The sequence below is a fragment of the Heterocephalus glaber genome, unplaced genomic scaffold, assembly GCF_053883595.1.
Source record: "Heterocephalus glaber isolate CG9 unplaced genomic scaffold, H.glaber_assembly_v1.0 deba00001863, whole genome shotgun sequence".
In the NCBI taxonomy this organism is placed as follows: domain Eukaryota; kingdom Metazoa; phylum Chordata; class Mammalia; order Rodentia; family Bathyergidae; genus Heterocephalus; species Heterocephalus glaber.
The window spans coordinates 997,044-1,021,140 of NW_028258503.1; the positions used below are offsets into that span (position 1 = coordinate 997,044).

The 24,097-nt window shown below is 35.9% G+C and overlaps 1 protein-coding gene across 2 annotated transcripts in view; it reads left to right on the forward strand.

The window, feature by feature from the left end:
- The first annotated feature begins 242 nt into the window (after positions 1–242).
- The window catches only part of Vamp7 (vesicle associated membrane protein 7), a 53,844-nt gene continuing 29,989 nt past the window's right edge, over positions 243–24,097 (forward strand). The window contains exons 1-5 of one of the 2 annotated variants that reach the window (XM_004875319.4): positions 243–383; positions 4,062–4,216; positions 6,323–6,380; positions 9,045–9,182; positions 11,450–11,540. In XM_004875319.4, the coding sequence (XP_004875376.1) occupies positions 4,071–4,216; positions 6,323–6,380; positions 9,045–9,182; positions 11,450–11,540 (433 nt within the window). In that variant the 5' untranslated portion in view covers positions 243–383; positions 4,062–4,070. The remainder of the gene's footprint in view (positions 384–4,061; positions 4,217–6,322; positions 6,381–9,044; positions 9,183–11,449; positions 11,541–24,097) is intronic. The other variant, XM_013069500.3, reaches the window with a different exon arrangement.

Here is a 24,097-nt window from a genome sequence, read left to right on the forward strand (position 1 = left end):
ATGTTGCATTGCAACTTCTCATTTTTTCGGATCCTTGTACAGCGTTTGACGTTGCTTAGGACAAGAATTGTACACCCAGTGTGCGACAGACCTGGTGCTATTCCAGTTGGAACTACCACTCCCGGAATGCAATACGGCTCTTAGGAAACGCCGGAGGCGGGAAACAGGGCAGATGTTGCCCCGCAGTCTGCTCGCATTGGAGGAGACTCACACTCCCAAGAGGCCACGGGTAGGCGGAGGTTGGGGGGCGGGGGGGGGGCGCTTTTCGCGGAAGTCGGCGGAGTACGGTTCCATCCGCTTCTGGCGGCCGACAGCCGGCCTCCTTGGGCTGATCTGCGCTCTTTGGTCCCGAGCCTGTGTTCCCTTAAAGGGTTCTCGGACAGGTAAATGGAGTGGGATGTGCTCTGTGGGAGGCGAGGAGACCGCGGCAGAGGGAGGCCTGAGGTGTAGACAAGAAGGTGCTCAACTGGAGCGAAAAGGCAGTGCGAGAGTGACGTGGGTTTCTCTGGTGTCGACAGTCTGAATTGTCCGGCAGGTTCAGTTTCACCTATATGCATTCTACGCCACTGAAAAGGCCTTGAGTTTAAGAGCGTCAGAATGCGTCACTGAAATTGTCATTACAGGATAGGAAAATGTTAACTTTACCTTATTTCACGTTTTGCAAGACCTTTCTGTAACATTTGCATCTCTTCAGATCCTAGTCTTTTAAAAACACTTCACACCTTTATTCAGTGACGTCACTTTGCACTTCATCTTGTACTTCTGTCTGCTCCTGCTTCTTTGTGAGTTCCTAGCCCCCTCCGCACGCCTCCTCCACCTCTTTCTCCTCAGTTCCAGGAGGAACTGTCTCCACCTAGACCTATTTGCTCAGTGTAAGACCTGTAAGTTCTTATTTTAATTGATGCTTTCTATATAAAATTGATTATGTACTTGATTCTTTGGTAAATGCTTTACATCTCCATCTACCATAACGCCTACAACCAATTATCAAGCCCTTTTCATTGATCTCAACCACCTGTACCTCCATTCTCTCACTTTTGATCCCAGAGGATACTGTCATGCATAGAACATTCTTTCTCTCTGAAGAGCTGTAGCTGAGAACATGCCCATACATATACTTAACAAATATTTATTGCATCACTGATATGTACTAGACACTCTTCTAAGTGTGGAGGATATAGTTAGCTGTAAACAAGACATAGGAGGCCACTCAGAAACTTGTATGTCTGGGGAGTAGGAGCAAACAGGAATAATTAAAAAGGTGTTATATTTTGGTTAATGCAAAATAAAAACAGTGGTTTATAGAGTCTTATCCTGAGTAAGTCAGAGGGATTGAGTTGGGTCTCAGAGCCTTGTCCAAAAAGAATATTTGTGATACAAACAAGAATAGTTTTGATCTGTTACCTGAGTTTTAAACAATTTTTCCCGTCATAACAATGCTTTTTTTTTTTTTGTCTCCAAGGTTAAGGTTACTGCAACAGAATTCATGGTTCATCTATCACTGAGCTATTTTTTCCTAAGACCCAGACAGAAGAGTTCAGGATTGGATCACTATCAACTTTATCTGAATTAGGGGGAGAGTTTGATACCAGAGACCATATATATATTCTCCTTTGCACTGAACTACATTCCCATCCTTTTTTAAAACTTTGAAACAGGGTCTTACTAAGTTTCTCAGGCTGAGCTTGAACTTGCGACCTTCCTGCCTCAGCCTCCCACACTGCTGAGATAGTAGACATGATGTACTACTAACAGACAGCTCTCAAATATTCTTTTACTAGGTCCTACTGGATACAAAGATCCACCATTGGTAGTATATTTAAAGTGAAAATGTCCTCAATGTTCACTCATTTATTCAACAAACACATGAGGGAATATTATATGTCAGGCAGTGTGCTGAGCATTGGGAATATAGTGAGGGTAAAACAAACACTTTGAGCTCTCATCCAAGGAGGAATAATACAGTACGCTGAAGAAATTCCTACCATATGACACCTGCAATCTTTCCTTTTCTCTATCCAAGCTCAGATAATCACAGAAATGTTAAGAAATCTCCTGAGCAATTTTAGACATTCCTACTCACTCATTACACTTTATTTATACAAATAAATTTATTTATACAAGTCCCTTCTTTCTCAACTTCGTATCTCCAGTGGCTACTACTTTGTCATGAAGTAAACCCTCAGTACACATGTGTTGAACTGAAATAGACTATTTGATCCACTTACAATGACTACATTGATACAAGGCCTTCTTTATATCAGCCTTATTCTTCAACCTTCTCATTCACCAAAGAGACTATTTTACCTCATCAGGCTTGTTTATTTTCTCCCCTTAGCTTGTTCCCACCTTTGTGCCTTCTCTTTTCCATTCTTCCCTCTTAAAATGAGTTCCATGTCTTCTGAGCATTTTGTGCACCCTTCTCCATTAATTTAATGAGGCAATTAATTTAGTAATATGATACAAGGGTGGAAATTTTTCATTGTGTGTTTCCTATGAAAGCATCTTCAACGAACTGTTGTAAGAGCATAATATATCTCCTTTCAATAATACAATAATACGGAATGCTTTCTTTTTTAAAACATTTTTATTTTATTGGTACATTTTAGGTATACCATATAATGACACTCATCATTGGAAATTTGCACCTTTACATAATCTCTCTTGGTTCTTATTTTTCCCCCTTCCCCTGCCCTCCCTTCAACACTCTAGGGAATAATTTAATTTAGACTGTAGGAATGAAGAAGAGGCCCAAGAAAAGTTCAGCTGAAGAGACAGATGAGTGCCTTCTGATCTGTGTACTGTACAGATACAGTGTTGGGATTCTAATCAGGGATCAGTAGATTCCCTGACCCCAGACACTTTATAGTCTACTGCTGTGTTTATGAAGTATGGTTGTATGAATCACTTATATTCAGGCTTGTTTTAAATGCAGCTTCCAGGGTCCTACATATAGAATCAGAACATTAGGAGATAATACCAAGAATTTGAATTTTTAACCAGTGTCTCTCACCGTGCCACCCAATACAATTCATGTTCTCACTACAGTTTTAGAACAACTAGCCTATTGAGCGAAAATGAACATGTTAACAAATAATATTAGATTGAAAATTAGTAAGGTGTTTGTTCATCTCTATTAAATAAAAAGAAACTAGTCTGTTACATGGGAAAATACAGCACTTATTCACAGCCATATGTAAGGAAAATAATCTTAAACTCATGCCATATTGTTTTTGTAATATTTTATTTATGAAGAATCTTATAATTTATAAAATCATTCCTGTCTGTGGAATGTTTGAGTTACTTTCACTTTATTTCTATTATAGACAGTGCCTTTATATTACAGGTCATATGGTATATATAGGTGCAAGATTATAGGTTCTAGAATCATATTGGCTGGGTATAAATTGCAATTCTATCACTTGATAGCTCTGTAATTTGGGGAAAATGATTTAAGTCATCTGTGCTTCAGCTTCCTCATCTGTATTAGGAATATTATAATATATAATCTCATTGAATTGTGAAGTTTAAATGAATTTATATATTACCTAAAAACTGATTTATCACATAACAAAAATGGGATATTATTATTGTTAATAGCTATCTTTGTGAATCTAGAGTCTGACTTCTGTTAAACTATTTCCCTAGGATAATTTTTTAGGATGAGATTATTTCTTTAATATATGAAGGCATTTTTTTGTCCCTTTACTATCTATGGTCATTGCTCTTCAAAAGGATGATACCAGTTTGAACTATATAATTTATAAATGGAACCTATGACTGATACGTGCATATCAATGTGCCTTAGGTTGTAAGCTGGTAGAAACCTGACTTGTTTGTTTGTTTTTGGTGCTGGAGATCAAATCCAGGGCTCACACATGCTGTGCACACTCTACTATCGAGCTGTTCTCAGCACCCATTAAGTCTTTTGTTAATTTAAAATTTTCATGTTACAGTACTTTGTTCAGTAGTCTCCAAGTGGATGTTGATAAATGGTGAGTTACTTGTGAAAGATCATGTCAAAGAAGTATTTTAAATTTGTGTTTTTTTCCTTTTAATAGATTGAAGCCATGGCCATTCTTTTTGCTGTTGTTGCCAGGGGAACCACTATCCTTGCCAAACATGCTTGGTGTGGAGGAAACTTCCTGGAGGTGACAGAGCAGATTCTGGCTAAGATACCTTCTGAAAATAACAAACTAACGTACTCACATGGCAAGTGAGTTCTGCTGTGCATGTGATAGAAGGTTAAAGAAAGGAATTCTTTTGTAATCAGAACAATAAAAAACTAGAAAACAAGCATCTAGGTAGATTAATTTGAATAAACTGACAGAACAATAACCTTTACGAGCTTAGAAAATGTTTGATTTTATGATGTATACAGTTAACTTGTGATTATTTTATTCAATCATTGAAGTGGTATTATTTAAAAGACAGGAAAATGTTAGTCAATTTTATGTGAGAATGAGTTTGCTATGGAGTTCTTGGATAGGCAAAATGATGTAGAAAATATAAATAATATTCCCTTTTTCATTCTTTTAGTAAGTAACTGTATTAACGTAGACATTTTACTTGACAATGGGGCTATAACAAAAATTCAGTATTTGCCCTCATAGAGATTATACTTTTTAATTAAGGAGACAGCCAAATCCATAGATAATTATAGTAGAGGATGGGAGGTAATGAGTAAGGGGATAGCACTCCAGGTAGAAGGAGCAGCAGATAGAGATGTATGGAGGCTGAGATGACTTAGGGAACTGTAAGTTGTTCTCTGTGACTGGTGCTCAGGATGGGTGAAGATAAAGCTAGAGAGATGGATAGAAGAAAAGTCATGTACGGCTGTGGAGGGCATGTTACAAGTTTGGAAGTACTGAAAGTTTTCATCCAGTATATGATAGCTGTTGCTTTAGAAAGATCACCCTCATGGTTTATGGAGAGGGAATAGGTAGGAAATTAGTGCTTCAGCCTTCCTTGTTGATGCTTAAAAATTTTTTGTAGGGGCCGGGGATTTAGCTCAGTGGCTCTGCCGCCTGCCTCACAAGTGCAAGGACCCAAGTTCGATCCCCAGTACCAAAAAAAAAATGTTTTGTAACTTAACCTATATTAATTTCCTTAGTTCTTATCTCAGAAGGACATTCTTATTACTTACTAGGACTAACCCCTTTCACAATTTGGACCCCATTCTAAGTTACTATGAGAGAGACTCCAACATACAGAATTAATTTAAATGAGATAGTCCAGAGATGAATAGTTTAGAGCTGTTGGAATGCCTATACCATTCTCAATAGGTACCTTTCAGCTTTGGCCAAGGCAGCTTCTTTTAGTTCAAGTTAGATCCCAGTGCTTTCCCAGTGTTCTTAATGGCAGTTCTTGAAGTGGCCTGACATTTTATTATTCAGAAATTTCTGCTTATGTTTTATTATTCACTATGTAGTTATGTAGCTAACTCAGGTAGAAAGTAGGCCAGGGAATATCACTCTGTTGTCATAGGTTTAGCTAAAGCTCTTGTTATTCTGGAGGAACTTACAAGATATTGAGGGATTACTTGAAGTATTCTATTCTACTCTTTCAGCTATTTAACTATCTGGGTGAACTCACTCTTCTTCTCAAACATAGAACATGCCTTTTCTCTGAGGATGGTAGCCTCAAAGATTTATCTGGTTGTTGTGTTTTGTTCTAAATCCAGAGTTTCTGGGTGATACACAGTCCTCTCCATCAGGTCTAAGAGCGACTCCTGTGGCCCACTGGCCATAAACTAAAAGATAAGTTGAATGATTCCCCTACTCACCTGGCTCAACCTTATAAACACTGGTGAAATAAGAACAGGATCACTAGGCTGAGAGTAACAGACTCATTTGGAAAAGAGAACAGGAAACCTGTAGAAATCATTGCTTCTTAGCATAGTAGCTGGCCCAAAGTAGATACTCAAACAAATGTTATGGAGAACTTGGTAGAAAGATGTTTGCTTGTTAGTCTTAGGGGGAAAAAGAAAACTATGTGGCCTATTGGGGGAACATTTTAATTGTGTGTCCCTCCTAAGATAGCATCTTTTGTTCAGGCTTTGCAAGTGCAATTATAATTTTGCAGCTATCATCTTAATGGGTAATGCAAATGCTGTTGTACTGTATAGCTGGGATAGGGAGCTGCTTTCACTTTCTTTTTCACTCCTATCAGTTTAGCCTAAGAAATGGGTGTATGGGTGTGTAGATTTTATCTGTAAACAACACAGTAATGTTAGCAGTACTGAACTTGCTTATCATAGAAGTTAGAAGTGAAAGAGATTTTGCCTATAACCATAGTAAGTTTTATATCTTTTATTCTACAGTTATTTGTTTCATTACATCTGCCAAGACAGGATTGTATATCTTTGTATCACTGATGATGTAAGTAACTTAAAGACATATATTGCCATTTAACTATATACACTGTTAATACCATCAGTTCTCAGTTATCCATACCCGTGGTGGGTAAAGATGATAGAAATGTTCTGTAGCTGAAAATTGTTTTCTACCCTTTCCTTTTATCATACAGAGTAGCATTTGACAAAACTTGATACTTTGATATGTACAAATCAGTTCAGTTTTTATAGAGTTTTAACTTAATCTCTTGCAACTTCAACATTTATCCTGTGGTGTAGTGAGAATTGATATTCATAATTATGATTCCTTAGTATCAAAGCTTCTCAAAAATTGTTCAGCTGAATAGATTATTTCATTCCTCTAATCAATGGTTATTAAATTTTTAATGTATATGGACTTTGGAAAAACAGAATCTCAATACATTGTGATTGGCTACATAGACTTGTAGTTTACTCTGGTTAGCTTGAGGTTGTTTTGTTTGTTTGAGTTTTTGTTTGGGTCTAGACCCAAAATGCTCAGTAACTTAATGTTGTCATCAAGACGCTTGCTCTTTGCTTTTCTAAGCATTTTTTCTTTTCTTTTCTAAGCATCACTTTTCTAAGCATTTTTTTTCTTTTCTAAGCATCACTTTCTTCCCAGACAAATATGCCTTATGGCTACGTGGAGCAACATGCCTATTTATTTATGTGCAGAGAAGAGGGACTGTGTTTTTGAGTCTTTTTTTTTTTTGTGGGAGTGAGGAAACTTTCCAGATGCATGCCCTCCCTGTCTCTCACTTTCAAAGTGAACTTCTTTTTATGTCTTATTGGCTACATGTTTTTTTCTAAACTGTTCACTGACAGAAGTCATGGAGTGGCATGATTGCTATAGATCAGAATTCCTAATTTATATTGTCTCAGATTTCTTTGTCAACTGTGAGCCCTGTTCATAATGTTGTTTTAATATATAAAGTAGAACATACATGCTTTGAAACAAAACCAATTATATTGAAATATATATATTTGCAATATTCAATACAGTTTTAAAAACGATATAGTAATATTTATATTTCTTTATGAACTCATTAACAAGACCTATTCATGGATCTAGTAGCTAATAATAATTTTGAAACGGTGGTGAGAGTGTAAATGTTATTTCAAAATAGCTATAACTATGATGGTATATGAAAAAAACATTTCTGTAGGTGACAAAGTGACAGGTACTATTTCGTGCTAACTCTGGTTTGTTACTAACATTCACAATTGAAATTCTAACTTATGACTTCCTTGGCTTAGACTAAGCATTTTGGGTGAAATGGAAATGACTGGTAAAGATTGAAAATAACAATGAGGATTTTTTTTTTTGTTCTATCCAGAGATTTTTTTTCTATCCTCTTGAAATTTGGCTGTTGATTCCAATTTATGAATTCCTTGGCTTAGACTAAGCATCTTGGGTGAAGTGGAAATGACTGTCAACCATAGCAATCATCAAAATGTTCGCTCTGGTTTCATAGTATTTTCTAAAATTAGGAAAAACAATCCAACTATGGTGGACCCGTGAAATTTGTGAAAGTTACGTTCCTAGAGCACCTGCAAACTGTGAAAAACCATGAATTTCAGATGTGGTCAGAAAAATGCCTATTTCTATAGTTTAAACCTTAAATGTGCTATATCTCCTGCAGTTGTATAATTTAATATAATAAAATACTGTATTAATAAAAGCCATAGAAGGTGCAGGGCATTTTGGTGGCATCTTAGGTATCACAGGGCTTTAAGAAGAAGAAAACCTAGAACACTCCAGATAGCTACACACAGTGGGGCAACCTGTTATGATGCAAGAATGCTGATACATCTGCTGGAGATGGGTTATGGGGCAACAGCCAATCAGCAGCAAGGAGAACTGAATAATGCTCTCAGATTGGCGACTTGTAAACCTCCTGGCAAAAACAAAAATTGCAGAGGATATGTGGTTTCTGAGAAATTGCAGGGGTTTCCATGAACAATTATTGTTAGATTCTAAGGAAAAATCCACAAATTACTGAGGCTGCAAACTCTGACCCGCAACTTCACAGGGGTATACTGTATACCTAAAATGACTTACGTGAAGGAGCTTGGAAACATTCAAAATACCACAAAATCTGCAGTGGTCAAAGTTGAACTTCGTATTTCTTGAGCTATAATTAGATATACACACATGCATCCATGCACATACACACACACTTTTGACTGACTGGGGCCAGACAAGGGTATGTCACTTGACTTTTTCAAATGTACCACCACTATTAGAAAAAAATCAATTCAAAGTTCTTGTTAATAGTATTATCTTTGTATGTGAAAGACTATTATTATGATGGATTTATTAAATATTTTATGCTAGACCTTCTTATAAAGCATATGAGAGATAAGTAGGAAGTAAAATCCAATTCTTGACTTTAAGAAGTTGATAACGTAGATGCCATTATCTTCAGTTGGCAATAACCAGGCATATTTGGATTTGACTCTTAGTTCTTTCATTTACTGTTGTTTGACCTTTGTCAGGTTAGCTAACTTTTCAGAGCCTTTTCTTCTTTGTCTGTTAAATGAGATCAATACTAGTTCCTCCTCAGAGTCATTGACCATTAAACATCTATTTTTATTGTTGTTATTGTTAATCATCCACATCATCTTTGTTTACATTGTAAATGTGAGTTCTGTGCTGGTGACTTTCTAGGATTTTGAACGTTCCCGAGCCTTCAATTTTCTGAATGAAGTAAAGAAGAGATTTCAGACTACTTATGGTTCAAGAGCACAGACAGCACTTCCATATGCCATGAATAGTGAGTTCTCAAGTGTCTTGGCTGCACAGCTGGTAAGGTCTTCCTTAGGATACAGTGTTTTGATTCATATTCTTTTCTTCTACTTTAAAGCACCATGAAAATAGGGGGCCCTGACCTGTGGTACATTTTTCTGATTGTGTTACTGTAGGCCAACATAATAAAACCTCTGTTAAAAATATAAAGGAGGCATTTTAGGGTGGAAAGCTAATAATTAATGATATTCTGTATTAATAGTGTTCAGAATATCTCAGGATTGGAAAGAACGTTAAAGATCATCTAGTTCAACTATCCATCTAATGTTAAAAACCGGCATGCCAAATGGCCTTTTAATCTATACATAAACTATCTACCCTTCCATAAGGAAAATTTCATTTTTGAACAGCTCAAGTTAATCATTTTAAAGTCTGTTCATCTGTATAAACCCCTTATTGTCACATCAATGGTGTTTTACATATGTATATCCCTTTGAAATACTACCATAATCAAGATAGAAAGCATTTCCATTGCCCTAAAATTTCCCTCATGTCCCTTCCCAGTCTGTTCCTCCCCACCACACACTCTGCTCCAGGCAGGCACTGATTTATTTTCTGTCACTGTAAATTAGTTTTGTCTTTTCTAGAGTTTCCTGTAAATAGAACCATACAGTATGTACTCTTATGTGTCTTGCTTGTTTTGCATAGGCTTTTGATACTCATTCACATTGTGTAAATCAGTAGTCTGTTTCCTTTTTTGCTGAGTAGTATTGTATGCATATGCCACAATTTATCCATTTACCCGCTGCTAGATATTTGAGTCACTTCCAGTTTTCAACTATCATAGTAAAGCTGCTATAAATCTCCACGTACAAGTCTTTGTGTAGCCATATGTTTTTATTTCTCCTTGATAAATACCTAGGAATGGAATTGCTGGGTCATGTAGTAAGTGATATGTAATTTTAAACTTTATTACACTTTTTTCCAGAGTGGTTGTGCCATTTTACATTCTCACCAGTAGTTCCAGTGTTTTTGCATCCTTGTCAACACTTGTTGTGTATGTCTTTAATTTTAGTCATTCTAGTTGATGTTCAGTGGTATTTCATTGTGATTTTAATTTATATTTTCATGATGACGTTGGATGTTAAGCACCTTTTAAAATACTTACCTTCTGTTCATGAAACTATTTGAGTAAAAACATATAACTTCTAGCTATGATTTTTTTGTGAATATGGAAAAGGAAGACATTTGTGGGCCACAGATTTAGCTCAGTGGTTCTGCCGCCTGCCTCGCAAGCGCAAGGTCCCAAGTTCGATCCCCAGTACCAAAAAGAAGAGACATTTATAATTGAATACTTTTCACTTACGTGGTTTTTATAAAACTCTTTTGGAGCATTATACTTGCAAACATACACACAAATTCATTCCTTCATTCCTCTGGAAATGAAGTTTCTTGAAATTAGCTATTTATAAACCTTTATTATGCAAGCAGTTGATTTGGTTGGTTTGTTTCATACTTCCCACTGGGAAATGTTCATATATGTGAAGTTGTGCAAAACACCACCAACTAAAATGCAGTCAAAAGTAAATAGAATCAACTGGCAGCAAAACATTCAAATTAGCTTGCTTATCTTTAGTTCCAGATCTGTGTATGACTCCCTTGAAGAAATAGATGCCAGTTTCCTTATCTATAAGTAAAGCTAATAAAAGCATCTTCATTATAGAGTTTTTGGGTGGATTAAGTAATATCCCATTTGAAGCACTTAGCACAGTGAAGTGATTGGAGCATTGTGTATTAAACATTCCATAATTGGATAATAATTTCAAAATATATATTGTCATCAGTGTCTTAGATTCTAGAGCCTGTGAGAAGCCAATGAAAATAGGATGAATGCTGTTATCAGAGAAAACAGAAAAACAAATGCTAAGCATGCCCAAAAAGTGGGCCTGTGTGATGCCTTTTCCCTGTCCAGTTCTACCTGCCCCATCTACGGTCTTTTTCTCCTTTCTTCCTTCTCTGAACATAGATTATACATCCCCTCATTTATGCCCCGAGAGTCTCAACTGTATATTTGATATATTACATTTTACTTTATTCTAAATAAGATTATATTACTATAATACTTACAGTTCATATGGAAACATTTTTAAGTAGCTAGTTTTTCCCCTAGGTTTGATATCATTTTTCCAGTAAAGTGACATGTACTCTTATGTAATAGAGACATAATTTTATAGCATTCTTTAATTTAAATTGTCATTCTTCTTGTTTTTGTTTTTATATTATAAATAATATCTGGGTACCATAAGTTAAAACTTACTTTCTTATAGAAGTATCACTCTGAGAATAAGGGCCTAGACAAAGTGATGGAGACTCAAGCCCAAGTGGACGAACTGAAAGGAATCATGGTCAGAAATATAGGTATGTTTCAATGGCATAGTCTCATCATGTGGACAAGAATGATAAAAGATTACTTGATTAATCAGGGTCAAATTTTTGAGAGGGTGAAATAGCACTTCCTTATGGAAGCTAATTGGCATCTGAGATATGAAAATTACGTATGGTAATGTCTGCTTATATGAATGCTTTTTTCCTAGTACTTGTAACTATTCCTCACTCTAAATTAGTTTGTTTAACAAGATTAATTTCCAAAAGCCTTATGATAGTTAAACAACTTAGAATACTTTTATCTGGAGATATCCAGATAGCTGATGTTATCAGTAGATACTTCAAGTATAATTATTTGACCTCTGAAGAAAGTTTGGCTCTTGATTGAGGAATTCCATTGTTGTGTTCTTCAAAAGAATAAACAATGTTATAATTTCCATCTAATGGTTATGTTCATTATGTCAACAATCTGTTTAACACGTTAAAATAATCTAGAAAATGCATCAAGTTTATTTTTAATTGATTTATGCAGTGGTATTTGAATTTAGGATGATGCTAGTATTTTAGAAGCTCTGGTTCTCACAGTGAGGTCCCTAGACTGGCAGCATCAAGCATCACCTGAAAAATATTTACATTTGTTAGAAATGCAAATATTTGGGTTTAACCCAGACCTGCTGAATCACTCTGGGGGTGAGGCCCAGCAATCTGTGTTTTCAGAAGTCCTTCAGAAGATCCCACTGCACATTCTAGTTTGAGAACTACTCTTTTTTCTGTTATTGTATCTTTTTGTTTTTATGTTTATCAGTACATGTTTATACAGTGGACCTTTGACTTACAAACTCAATTCATTCGCGAGGGTTGATTGTAACTCAAGTTGGTCAATTGAAGGATCAGGCTCCTCTACACAACCTTCAGAGTCTCTCTCCTGTCTACAGGCAGATCACAGTGTCCTAGAGAGACATTGGCTTAGGATTTCTCAACCCCACACAGGAAAGGATATTGTAATGTTCCATCCAGAACTCTTTAAGGGTTAAGTCTGTATCTGAGCGCATCTGGAAGCACAAGTGGCCAGTGTTGTAAATTAAAACTAAAATTTCAGTCGCAACTCAAGTTGTTCGTATGTCAGGCCTGTTCTAACTTGGGGGTCCACTGTAGTAAACAGTGATCACATTCCTAGTTGGTACATGTACATGATACATCTTCATTCTTTTTTTTCACCCCTCCTCCTCTCATCTCTTGGTTCCCTTCCCTTGTGCAAAAGATCTATCTCCCTGTTATCTGTCTTATTTTGCTCTTTATATTTTGGGTTTCTCATATAAGAAACCAGACAATACTTAAGCTTGTGTGTCTGATTTATTTCACTTAACATTATAGTTGCAAGGTGCATCCAGAAAACCACTCTTTTAAATACATCATCTAAAGGTAATGTTTTTATAAAACTGATGAAAATGGTTATACAGTTGCTTAATAAGATATTTGAGACATTGTTAAATGTCATAAATGTTGATTTTTTTATAATTTTGGATTTAGTATTTGGATTACTTTTACATTTATTTTTAGAAGAGTTATAAATCATGAAGACATTTAAAAATCACTCCTGGTTTCATTGTTCTGAAGATTTGCTTCCATTTTATTTTAAACTTTTATCCCCACAAATACACAATACTTACAGTTACAGTTTATGTTCCCTTTTGTGAAGGCAGTATAATATACCAGCTAAAATTTAGAGTCATATACGCCCTGAATTTGAGTCTCAATTTTGCTTCCCACCTGCTGTTAACCTTTTAGCAATCATCTAGGCTTTGCTTTCTAATCTGCCAAAAAGAGATACTAGTAGAAGCTAAGATTACCAGGATAAAGAGGTAATGTATGGAAAGAACTTTGTACAGTGCCTCACATACAGTAAGAGGTGAATAATTATTAACTATTTTTAGTTCACTTTGTGCTTCTGTAGTATTTCATTTAGTTAATATATCATAGGTTAACCTAACCATGTCCTTATTTTGGACACTTAGGTTCTTTAGAGCCGTTGTTGCTCAGAGCGCTATTTTGCTACCAGATAAGGAGCTTATGAAAAATGTCATTCCATGCTGTGCTTCCTTCATTGAGATCCTCCTGCTATGAAAATAATGTCAGTGGGGCTGAATAGTGTGCTTAGAGACTTAGTTAAACTAGTGCAAACACTCTTAAGTAATACTGACTTAGTGATTTATGTTACAATAAATGTACTATTATGTTTTTGTGCCTACTATGTTTTTCTTATTTTCTTTATATTTATTCCCAGGAATTGCATTAATAATCAAAATGCAGAGATATTTTTGTGCTTCTTGTTGTGTATGTCTTTTGGCTATTTAAAGTGATCTCCATTGATTGTGTTTTAGTTTTCAGTACCCATCTAGATTATAGTGTCCAACCTTTTGGCTTGCCCAGGCTGCACTGAGTACAAAGGAATTGTCTTGAGCTATGTATAAAATACATAATACAGTTAATATATATATATGTGTGTGTAACAAAACTTCTTTAATTTTTTGTTGTAACTTATTAAGTTATTTTAGAAAGTAACACAACAAGCCTAGATATAATAATTAAATAAGAAAACTGACATGTTTTCACAGGCACACCCATGTGTAGCTAGGTTGAAATACTATTATTGGTAATCATTGCATTCTACTGTTTGCACTTGATCTTAGCCAAAAGGCCAAGAAGCAATATGCATTCTACTATGCAAGCGCATGTAATGTCTGATACACATTGGTTTTAGTTCAACTATATGTGGCAGGCACAAGAGGCAGAGTTAGCATTCTACCGGGCCCTCCTCTACACAGTGTTTCCTTGTTGCCTACACAGTTTGTGCTTGATCACTACACAGCTGAGTCATGAAAAATATCACTGAAAACTGTATAATAATGTTAAATTTTATGATCTTATAGGGCTGTATTACTAGCTGTCCAGGGCAGCATGCTGCCCAAGGGCCATGGGCCAGATGTAACTCATCCAGATGGAAACTAGAGAATCTGTTGAGAGAACTACTGATACTTCTTTTCAGGCTTTTTTGATCACCAAATGTATTTAGTCTGCCTGAAAGTGGAGGCACCAACTACAGTATTACAGTATTTATTTCAGATGCATAAAGTCCAGCAAATTATCCTTTTTAATCAACTTGTTTTTTTAATTTTAAAATTTTTTTATTTTAATGTAATACAAGTAGGTATCAATAAAGAAAATATAAAAGCCATTCTATGAAAAAGTAATTTTTGTAACAAAAATAGAGAATAACAATGCTAAGTACACTGTGCATCATGATCTTAAAAGAATATATTTTCATTTGCTAATCTATCTCTCAATTTATTTCCTAATAATACTATACCTTTTTTGTATAAAACATTTTAATTATTAACAGAATATCTCACATTGGTATAATTTTGAACAATTTCTTCCTATTTCACAATATCTGTTATACTTTTTGGTCCTTATTTACACTTTCAGTTTCTCACACCAGAGAGACAATGCGATATTTACACATTTGTATTTCATTTATTTCATTTGAGTATGGTTTCAAGTTAGATCCGTTTACCTAGAAATTTCTCAAGTCTATCCTTTTTTATGGCTGAATAGTACTTTGTTATATAAAAAACCCAACAACTTTTTCTTCCTTCATCAGTTGATGGACATTTGGGTTGTTTCCAAGGTTTAGGTGTTACAAACTGTGCCGCTGTAAACATGGGTGCACATACATCACTGTGGTATGATGCTTTTAATTCTTTTGGGAAGATACCTAGAAGAGGAATAGTTGGGTCAGATGGAACCTCTAATCCTAGTTTTTTGAGGAATCTCCACACTAATTTCCACAATGGTTGCACTGGTTTATACACGCACCAACATTGGAGAAGTGTTCCTTTTTCCCCACAACCCTGCCAGCATTTGTTGGTGAAGTAAGATGGAATCTCAGCATTGTTTTAATTTGCATCTCTTGAATGACCAGTGATATTGAACATTTCTTTATACTTTTATTTGCAGGCAGTGGAACCACTGAGCTAAATCCCCGGCCCTGTTTCTACTTCTTTATCTGAGAAGTGTGTAGTCATCTCAGATTCCAATTTTTGGATTGGGTGTTTAAATTTGGGGGGGGCTCTGATTTTTTCAGTTCTTTATATGTTCTAGATATTAGTCCCTTGACTAAGGATGCACTGGCTAAAATTTTTTCTACTCTGTGGGCTGTCTCTTCATTCTGTTGGTGTTTCTTTTGCTGTACAGAAGCTTTTTAATAAGATGAGGCCCCAGTTGTCGATTCTTTGTAGTATTGCCTGTCCGGTCTGGGTTTTATTTACAAAGTTTTGCCTGCTCCGATGTCTTCAAGCATTCTACCTATTCTCTCTTCCATCAGATTTAGTGCTTCTGTTTTAATATTTAGATCTTTGATCAATTTTGATTTTAGTTTAGTGTGTCGTGAGAGACATGCGTCTAGTTTTAGTCTTTGGCATGTAGAAAGTCAGTTTTTCTACCACCATTTATTTTAAGAGGCTTTCTTTCAGTGAATGTGATTGGCCCCTTGGTCAAAGATAAAGTTGCTGAGTGTGTTTGGGGTTCTTTCTGCATCTTCTAATCTATTCCATTGATTCTCAGGTTTATTTTTTTTGTTTTGTTTTGTTATGTTTTTTGGCCAGTACCATGCTGTTTTTTATCACAGTAGCTCTGTAGTATAATTTCAAGTCAGGGATTGTGATGCCTCTTCCCTTACCTTTGTTGCTCAGAATTGTTTTTTCTATTCTAGGTCTTGTTTGATTCCAAATGAATTTTAGGAATTGTTTCTCTAGTTCTGTGAAGTATGCTAATGGTATTTTGATTGCGATTGCATTAAATCTGTGTAACAATATTGGGAGTGAGGCCATTTTCACTATGTTGGTTCTTCCTACCCATGAGCAAGGGATATATTTCCATTTTCTGATATCATCTTCAATCTCCTTTTTCAGAGCACTGTAATTTTCGGTGTAAAGATCTTTTACTTTGTGAGATTAATTCCTAAGTATTTCACTTTTTTCGATGCTATTGTGAAAAGTATTGTTTCACTAATTTCTCAGTGAGTTTGTTATTTGTCTACAGGAATACTGTTGATTTTTTTTTTTTTTTTTTACAGTATTGAACTCGACCTTGTGCTTGCAAGGCAGGTGCAGTGCCACGGAGCTAAATCCCCAGCCTGAATGCTGTTGATTTTTGAGTGTTCGCTTTGTATCCAGCTATGCTACTGAATTTGGTTATTAAATCTAAAAGTCTTAGTGGAGTTTTTGGGGTCTTCTCTGTAAAGTATGTCATTCACAAATAATGATAATTTAACTTCATCCTTTCCTATCTTTATTCCTTTTATTTCTTTCTCTTGTCTAATTGCTCTGGCTAATGTTTCAGAACTATATAGGAGTGGTGGTAGTGGACATCCTGGTCCTATTCCTGAGTTTAGAGTGAAAGCTTTCAGTTTTTGACCATTTGGTATGATGTTGGCTGTTGGTTTGTCATAGATAGATGGCTTTTATCAGATTGAGATAAAGACCATCTGTTCCAATTTTCTGTAGGGCTTTTTATCATGAATGCATGTTGGACTTTGTCAAATGCTTTTTCTGTATCTATTGAGATGAACATGTGATTTTTGTCTTTGGCTCTGTTGATATGGTGTATTACATTTATTAAGTTGTGTATGTTGAACTATTCCTACATCCCTAGGATGAATCCTACTTTGTCATAGTGCATAATCTTTTTGATGATTTATTGGATTCTGTTTGCCATTATCTTATTGAGGATTTTTGTGTCTATGTTCATTAGGGAGATGGACCTGTAGTTCTCTCTTTTTGGTTAGGTCTTTCTCTGGTTTTGGTATCAAGGTAATGCTTCCAGGAATGATTTTGTGAGTATTGTTTCCTTTTAATTTCATTGAAGAGTTTGAAGAACAGTGGCATTAGAGCAGAAACAACATGGCACACACAAGGCAGCAAAGGTAACAAGAGGGTTAACAATGTCTCCCTGCCCCTTTTATCTTATTCAGACTACTTAGCGGGGATAGCACTCCACCCTTAATCCTAGTGCCCTTGAGCCTAGCATTGCATCATATCAATTCCAGCTTCACACACTCTAGATCAAGCCTATGACCACATGAGGCTTTGGGGGGATATCTAGACCCAAACCATAACACATTTTCAATTTCATTGACTGATATTGGGTTATTTATAATTTTTATATCTTCTTGATTCAGCTTTGGTAGTTCATATGTATCTAAGAATCTGTCCATTTCTTCTGTGTTTTCCATCTTATTAGAGTACAGGTTCTTGAAATAGGTATTGATTATCTTCTGGATTTCTTCTGGATTTGTTGTGATTTTACTCTTTTCATTCCTAATTGCATGAATTTGAGTCTTTTCTTTCCTTGTTTTTCATAAGGTTGGCTAAGGGTCTATCAGTTTTATTTAATCTTTCAAAGAACCAACTCTTCAATTCATTAATTCTTTGTATTGTTTTCTTAGTCTCAGTTGCATTAATTTTTGCTCTGATCTTTATAATTTCCTGGCTCATATGAGCATTGGGCTTGACTTGTTCTTCTTTTTCTAGATGTTTGAGGTTCAACATTTGATTGTTTATTTGAGCTCATTCTGTTTTCCTGATGTGAGAATTTACCACTATAAAATATTCCCCTTAGGACTACTTTCATTGCACCCCATAAGTTCTGGTATGTTGTATCAACATTATCATTTAATTGTAGGTGTTTAATTTCTTCTTTAATTTCATCTGTGACTCATTGGTTGTTCACAAGGGTGTTATTTAATTTCATGTGTTAATGCAGTTTTTGTGGTTTCTTTTGCCATTGATTTCCAATTTCATTGCACTATGGTCAGATAATATGCATGGTATAGTTTCAATTCCTTTACATCTACTTAAGCATGTTCTATAGGTTAGCATGTGGTCTATTTTGGAGAACGTCCAATATGCAGCTGAGAAGATGGTGTATTCTGATGTTGTGGGGTGGAACATTCTGTAGACATCCACTAAGTCCATTTGTTCACAGGTTTAGTTCAATTCTGATATTTATTTGTTGATTTTTTTGTCTAGTTGATCTGTCTATTTGTGACAGTGGGGTATTGAAGTCCCCCATTACAGTTGTATTAGTTCTTATTTGATTTTTTATGTCTGTTAATGGTTGTTTTACATAGTTGTGTGCACTGGTATTTGTTGCATATTATTTATGATTGTTAACTCTTCCTCCTGGATTGTTCCCTTTACTAGGATGTAGTGACCTTCTTTGTCTCTCTTAATCAGTCTTGGTTTGAAATCCGCTTTGTCTGCAAATTGAATAGCTACTTGCTTTTTTCTGGGTTCCTAATGCATGGAGTATTGTTTTCCATCCTTTGACTTTCAGTCTATGAATTTCTTTTGAGTTAAATGTGTTTCCTGTATGCAGCAAATTGTTAGATCTTGTTTCTTGATCCATTCTGCCAATCTGTCTCTTTTGTTTGGTGAGTTTAGACCACTTACATTGATGGTTATAACTTAAATGTATTGGCTTATCCTTGTCATATTATTTTCCTGCTGTTGGTTCTTTGTCTTTCCCCTCTGTTTAATTGCTTGCCCTGCCTGGTGACTTCTTTCTATTGATGTTCTTGGAGTTGTGGTCTTCATTATCTCATTCTAAAATATCCTTCAGGGCATTTTGTAGAGCTAGTTTAGTGGTAGTGAAGTTCATCAGTTGTTCTTTGTCATGGCAGTATCTTATTCTCCATTGAATTTGAAAGATAGTTTTGCAAGGTTCATCAGTCTGGGTTGCAGTTTGTTTTCTTTCAAAATCTGAAATACTTCACTCCAACCTCTCCTTGATTTAAGTGTTTGCGTTGAAAAGACTTCTGTGATTCTGATGGGCTTTCCTTTATAGGTGATTTGTTTCTTTTCTCTAGCAGCTTTTAATATTCTGTTCCTCTGCTGAATTTCTTTGGTGTAAATTTATTTTGGTCATGGCTAATTGGAGTTCCATATGCTTCACTTATATGTGTGTCAAATTCTTTTTCCATGTTTGGAAATTTTCTACCATTACTTCTTTGAACAGGCTTTTTATGTCATTTGCACTATCTACAACTTTCTCATTGACCCAGATCAAGCTTATATTGTTTTTCTTTGCATCACCTTGCAATTGTTGGATTGATTTTTCATGGTCCCTTGCCATTTTTAAGATATCTTTCTTTTTTTCATGATTGTTAACTGCAATCCTGTCTTCTAGTTCAAAAATTCTGTCTTCACTTTTATTCAATCTATTGCATATACTTTCAATGGAATTTTTAATCTTCTGGATGTCTGTCTTAATCTGTTTCATGAATTCCATTTCTTTCCTATGTTGGGGATTCATGGTTTCCATTATTTTCCTAAGCTCCTCTATTTTATCTGTGTCTACTCTAGCTAGATTCTTTGAGCAAGTTTTTCCTTTTGATCATCATTTCTTTTTTTTACTTGAGAGATTATTTTCTGTATAACCTCATAGATCTGTTTTCTTATTTCTGCTTCTGTCATTTAAGAAAATTCAGGTGGGTGACTTCTGATTCTGATTTCCTCTATCTCATCTCCTGGATTTGTCCTAGGTGGGCCGGAGGTCTGGAATTGCATTTTGCTTCCATGTCTTGTCATTTTCTATTTTTTAATTTTATTTTGTTTTCTGTGTTGATGCTTGTAAGTTTCTTATGGCAGATAGGTTTATCACTAGTATTGAGGCTTCCCTAGGAAATTTTTATTTCTCACAGATGTCTTCTGGGTGTATGTGGTTCTTGGGCTTTGTGTCCCAAGATCCTACCTTCCCAATTTATTAAGGATCAGAGGTTTCTATTTATTTATCTCAGCACCCAGTCCTTTGGTACTGGACTATTGTGATGGTTATGTCCCTAGACAATCACAGTGTTGCCATACAAGGGAGAACAATAGCATCACCCTCTTGGGGGGAAATTTAAGAGAGATAGGGGGCAAAATGGAGAGATAAATGATGGGAAATATAGTAGAGGCAAGGCTGGAGGATAACAGATGATCATTCAAGGTTTGGGAAACTGGAGAAGAGGGCAGGAAAAGCATGAAGGATAAAGCAAAAGAATATCAAAGTGAACCAGAAAGGCAAGAGATGATTTTCACTCACATGAAAATATCATGAACTCAAGAGAGATAATTGAGGAAAGAGAGAAAGATGAGTAGAACAAGATAAAATAAGGGTAAAAACCTAACAAACACAACCAGACAGAAAAAGGAAACAAAACCAACAAAGAAAAAACTAAATAAAATTCCTCTGGAGTCCACAGTTCTGTGGTAGTGTCCAAGATAGTGTCCCAAAACTGTGTTGTGTACCCCCACCAAATCTGCAGCAGGATTACTGCTGAGTATGAGTTTGATCTTGTGGGAACTGGGGCCGTTCTTCAGCCAGCAGCTTTTTGGATGTCTCTCCCTAGCCCACCCAAGCCTCCTTATGGTGGGTTGCAGTGGCACCCTCAGGCAGGGACAACTCGAGGCTAATCCCAGTCCCATGTTCACTTAACTCCACTCAGTCTTTATACAGCCTCCTCTGTTTCACCCCCACTGGCACTTCTCTATTCTGTCCTGACGCTTGTTGCAGGGCAGGGCAGGGTGGGGAGGTGCTGCTGGATTCTGATTCAGTCTGCTCTCTAGCACATGTAAGTGCTGTTCCTCAAATCCTGTGCATGTCTGCATCTTTCTCTCAAGCCACTGGTCACCATTCACTTCTTTCAGCTGCGCTGTGGTTCCTAACTTTGGAGCACACTAGAAAGAAAGAAAAAGGGCTGGTGGCCCTTCTGTCAGGGAGGGAACAGAGTTCCAGTCACTCTGTTCTGTGTTTACAGGGAAATCCATTGCCAGGGTGTAATGTCCTTTGTGTGAAGGAAGGCTAAAGAGGCAATAGGCCTTCTTTCCCAAATCTATCCTGTGTGGTTTGAGTTAGCTTCACCCTTTCAGTCCATCAGTTTCTTAGGGACTTCCTGGTATGGCGATCCTTGCTCAGTGCTACCCACAGCACTGGTAGCCCTGTGGGCTGATGTGCTGTTTTACGAAGTCCCATGCTTATGTTTTATTTGATCTACTAGTCTCTTATTTCAGATTGGCTTTGGCATCAGCATGTATTTCCCTTTTTCTTGCAATTACCTGTGTTTTTAGTTGATTTTTCTCTGAGTAGGTCCAATGTGACTCCCCCTTTCAGCCATGTTGAATCTCCAATCAACTTGTTTTAAATCACTTATTTTTAGAATTATAGAAACAGCAAATTATAAATATAGCACACATATTTCCAATTATTTCATTTTTATTTTTAACAGCTTAATTAAAATGTAATTCACATATCATAAAATTCACCCATTTGAAGTATGTAATTCAGTGTTTTTTGCCACATTCACAGAATTGCAACCATTGCTGCAATTTGAGAACATTTTCATCATCTTGAAAAGAAGCACTATATCCATGTTAGTCACCCCCCACTTCCCCTCAATCCCTAGACCCAAGTGATGCTTAATCTCCTTTTTGTCCCTGTAAAATGGCTTCTTATGTACATTTTGTATAAATGGAATGATATGATAATGTGACCTTTTGTGTCTTAGATTGTTTTACTTAACATGATGTTGAGCTTCATTCATATTATAGCATGCGTCAGTATTTCATTACTGTTCATAACTGAGTAATAGTCCATTGAACCAACACCTTTTATTTATCCATGTCTCAACTAATGGACATTTAACTGGCTTCTACTTTCTGGTTATTATTAATAATGCTGTTATGAATAATTGTGTACAAGTTTCTGTGTAAGCATATGTTCTCAGTTTTCTTGAATATATACTTAGGAATAGAACTTCTAGGTCACATGGTAACTCTGTGTTTAACATTTTGAGGATAGGCAAACATTTTGAGGACTTTGCTAAAGTGGTTGCACATTCCCAATAGCAAAGTATAATGATGCCAACTTATCCACATCTCTGCCAAAACTTATGACTTTTGATTATAGCCAATCTAATGTGTGTAAATAGTATCTCATTGTTGATTGATTGCATTTCCCTAATAGCTAATAATGCTGAACATCTTTCCATGTGTGTATAGGTCATTATTTTTTATCTTTAGAGAAATATCTATTTAAAAATCCTTTTCCATTTTTAAATGGATTGTCTTTTTATGGTTGAGCTCTAAGTGTACTTTAGGTATACTGGATACCAAATGCTTCAGGTACATGATTTGCAAGTATTTTCTTCCATTCTGCAGGTTGTCTTTTTACTTTCCTTATTGTATCATTTGAAAACCAAAAGTTTTAAATTTTAATAAAGTCCAGTTAATTTTTTTTCCTTTTGTTGCTTGTACTTTGGATGTCATTTTTAAGAAACTACCTAAGCCAAGGCCACTAAGATTTATTCCTTTGTTTTTGCCCAAGAGTTTTAACTCTTACATTTAGATCTGTGATCTGCTTTAAGTTAATATATGTGTATGGGGTAAGGAAGGGGGTCCAGGTTAGTTGTCCTAGAACCATATATTGAAAAGTCTTTTCTTTCAATATTGAATGATCTTAACACTCTTATGGAAAATTAGTTATCAATAGAGTTTATGGCTTTATTTCTAGACTTTCAGTTCTGTTTCATTTATCTCTAAGCTGGTACCACATTGTCATGATTATTGTATATTTCTAGTAGGTTTTAAAGTCAGAAAATATCAATCTTCCAACTTGCTTCCCCATTCGCTACATTTGATATATAAGTTTGGCCTGTTCTTAGCAAGTCCTGCTAGGCCAGTTTAGAAAGAAACCTCCTACCCTTGATGTCTCTTCTCAGTAACTTTCCCTCCACTGACCCACTCATTCTGCTCATTGACTATAGATTCCCACTGTCCTTATTATATTAGGAGTTGAGCTCAGACCTCTAGTGCAGTAGTTTTGAATAAAACCTGTCCTGCCATTTTTTTTCTTTATTAAATTCTTTTATTGGTACATTGTAAGTATATAGCACAATTACATTTCTCATTGGGAATTGTACCTTTACACAATGCATCTTGGTTCTTATTTTTTCCCCATTCCTAGCCCTCCCTTCACCCCCTCCACCCTTCTGTATTTACAAAGACTTTATTTCCATTTTTTCCATTTCTCATCATTTTTCCTTTCCCTTCTTTCCTTTCCCCTGCTCCTCCCACTACCCCTACCCCTTTGGACCTTTTCTTCCTATTTTACATTATCGATTATTCATTCTAATCATTGGTACATTTTAGGTATACAATATAATGACATTCATCATTGGAAATTTGCACCTTTACATATTCTCTCTTGGTTCTTATTTTTCACCCTTGCCTAGCCCTCCCTTCGACCCCTCCATTCCTCCCTATTTACAAAGATTTTGTTCCTATTTTTCCATTTTCTCATATTAATCCCATTCCCTTCTATCCTTTCCCCTAGCCCTCCCATCTCCTTCCCCTTTGCCCCTTTTCTTCCTATTTCACATGACCTATTATACATTTTAGTCCTTATTTACACTTTCAGTTTCTCACACCAGAGAAGCTATTTGGTATTTATACATATGTGTCCTATTTATTTCACTTAAGAGTATCGCCTCA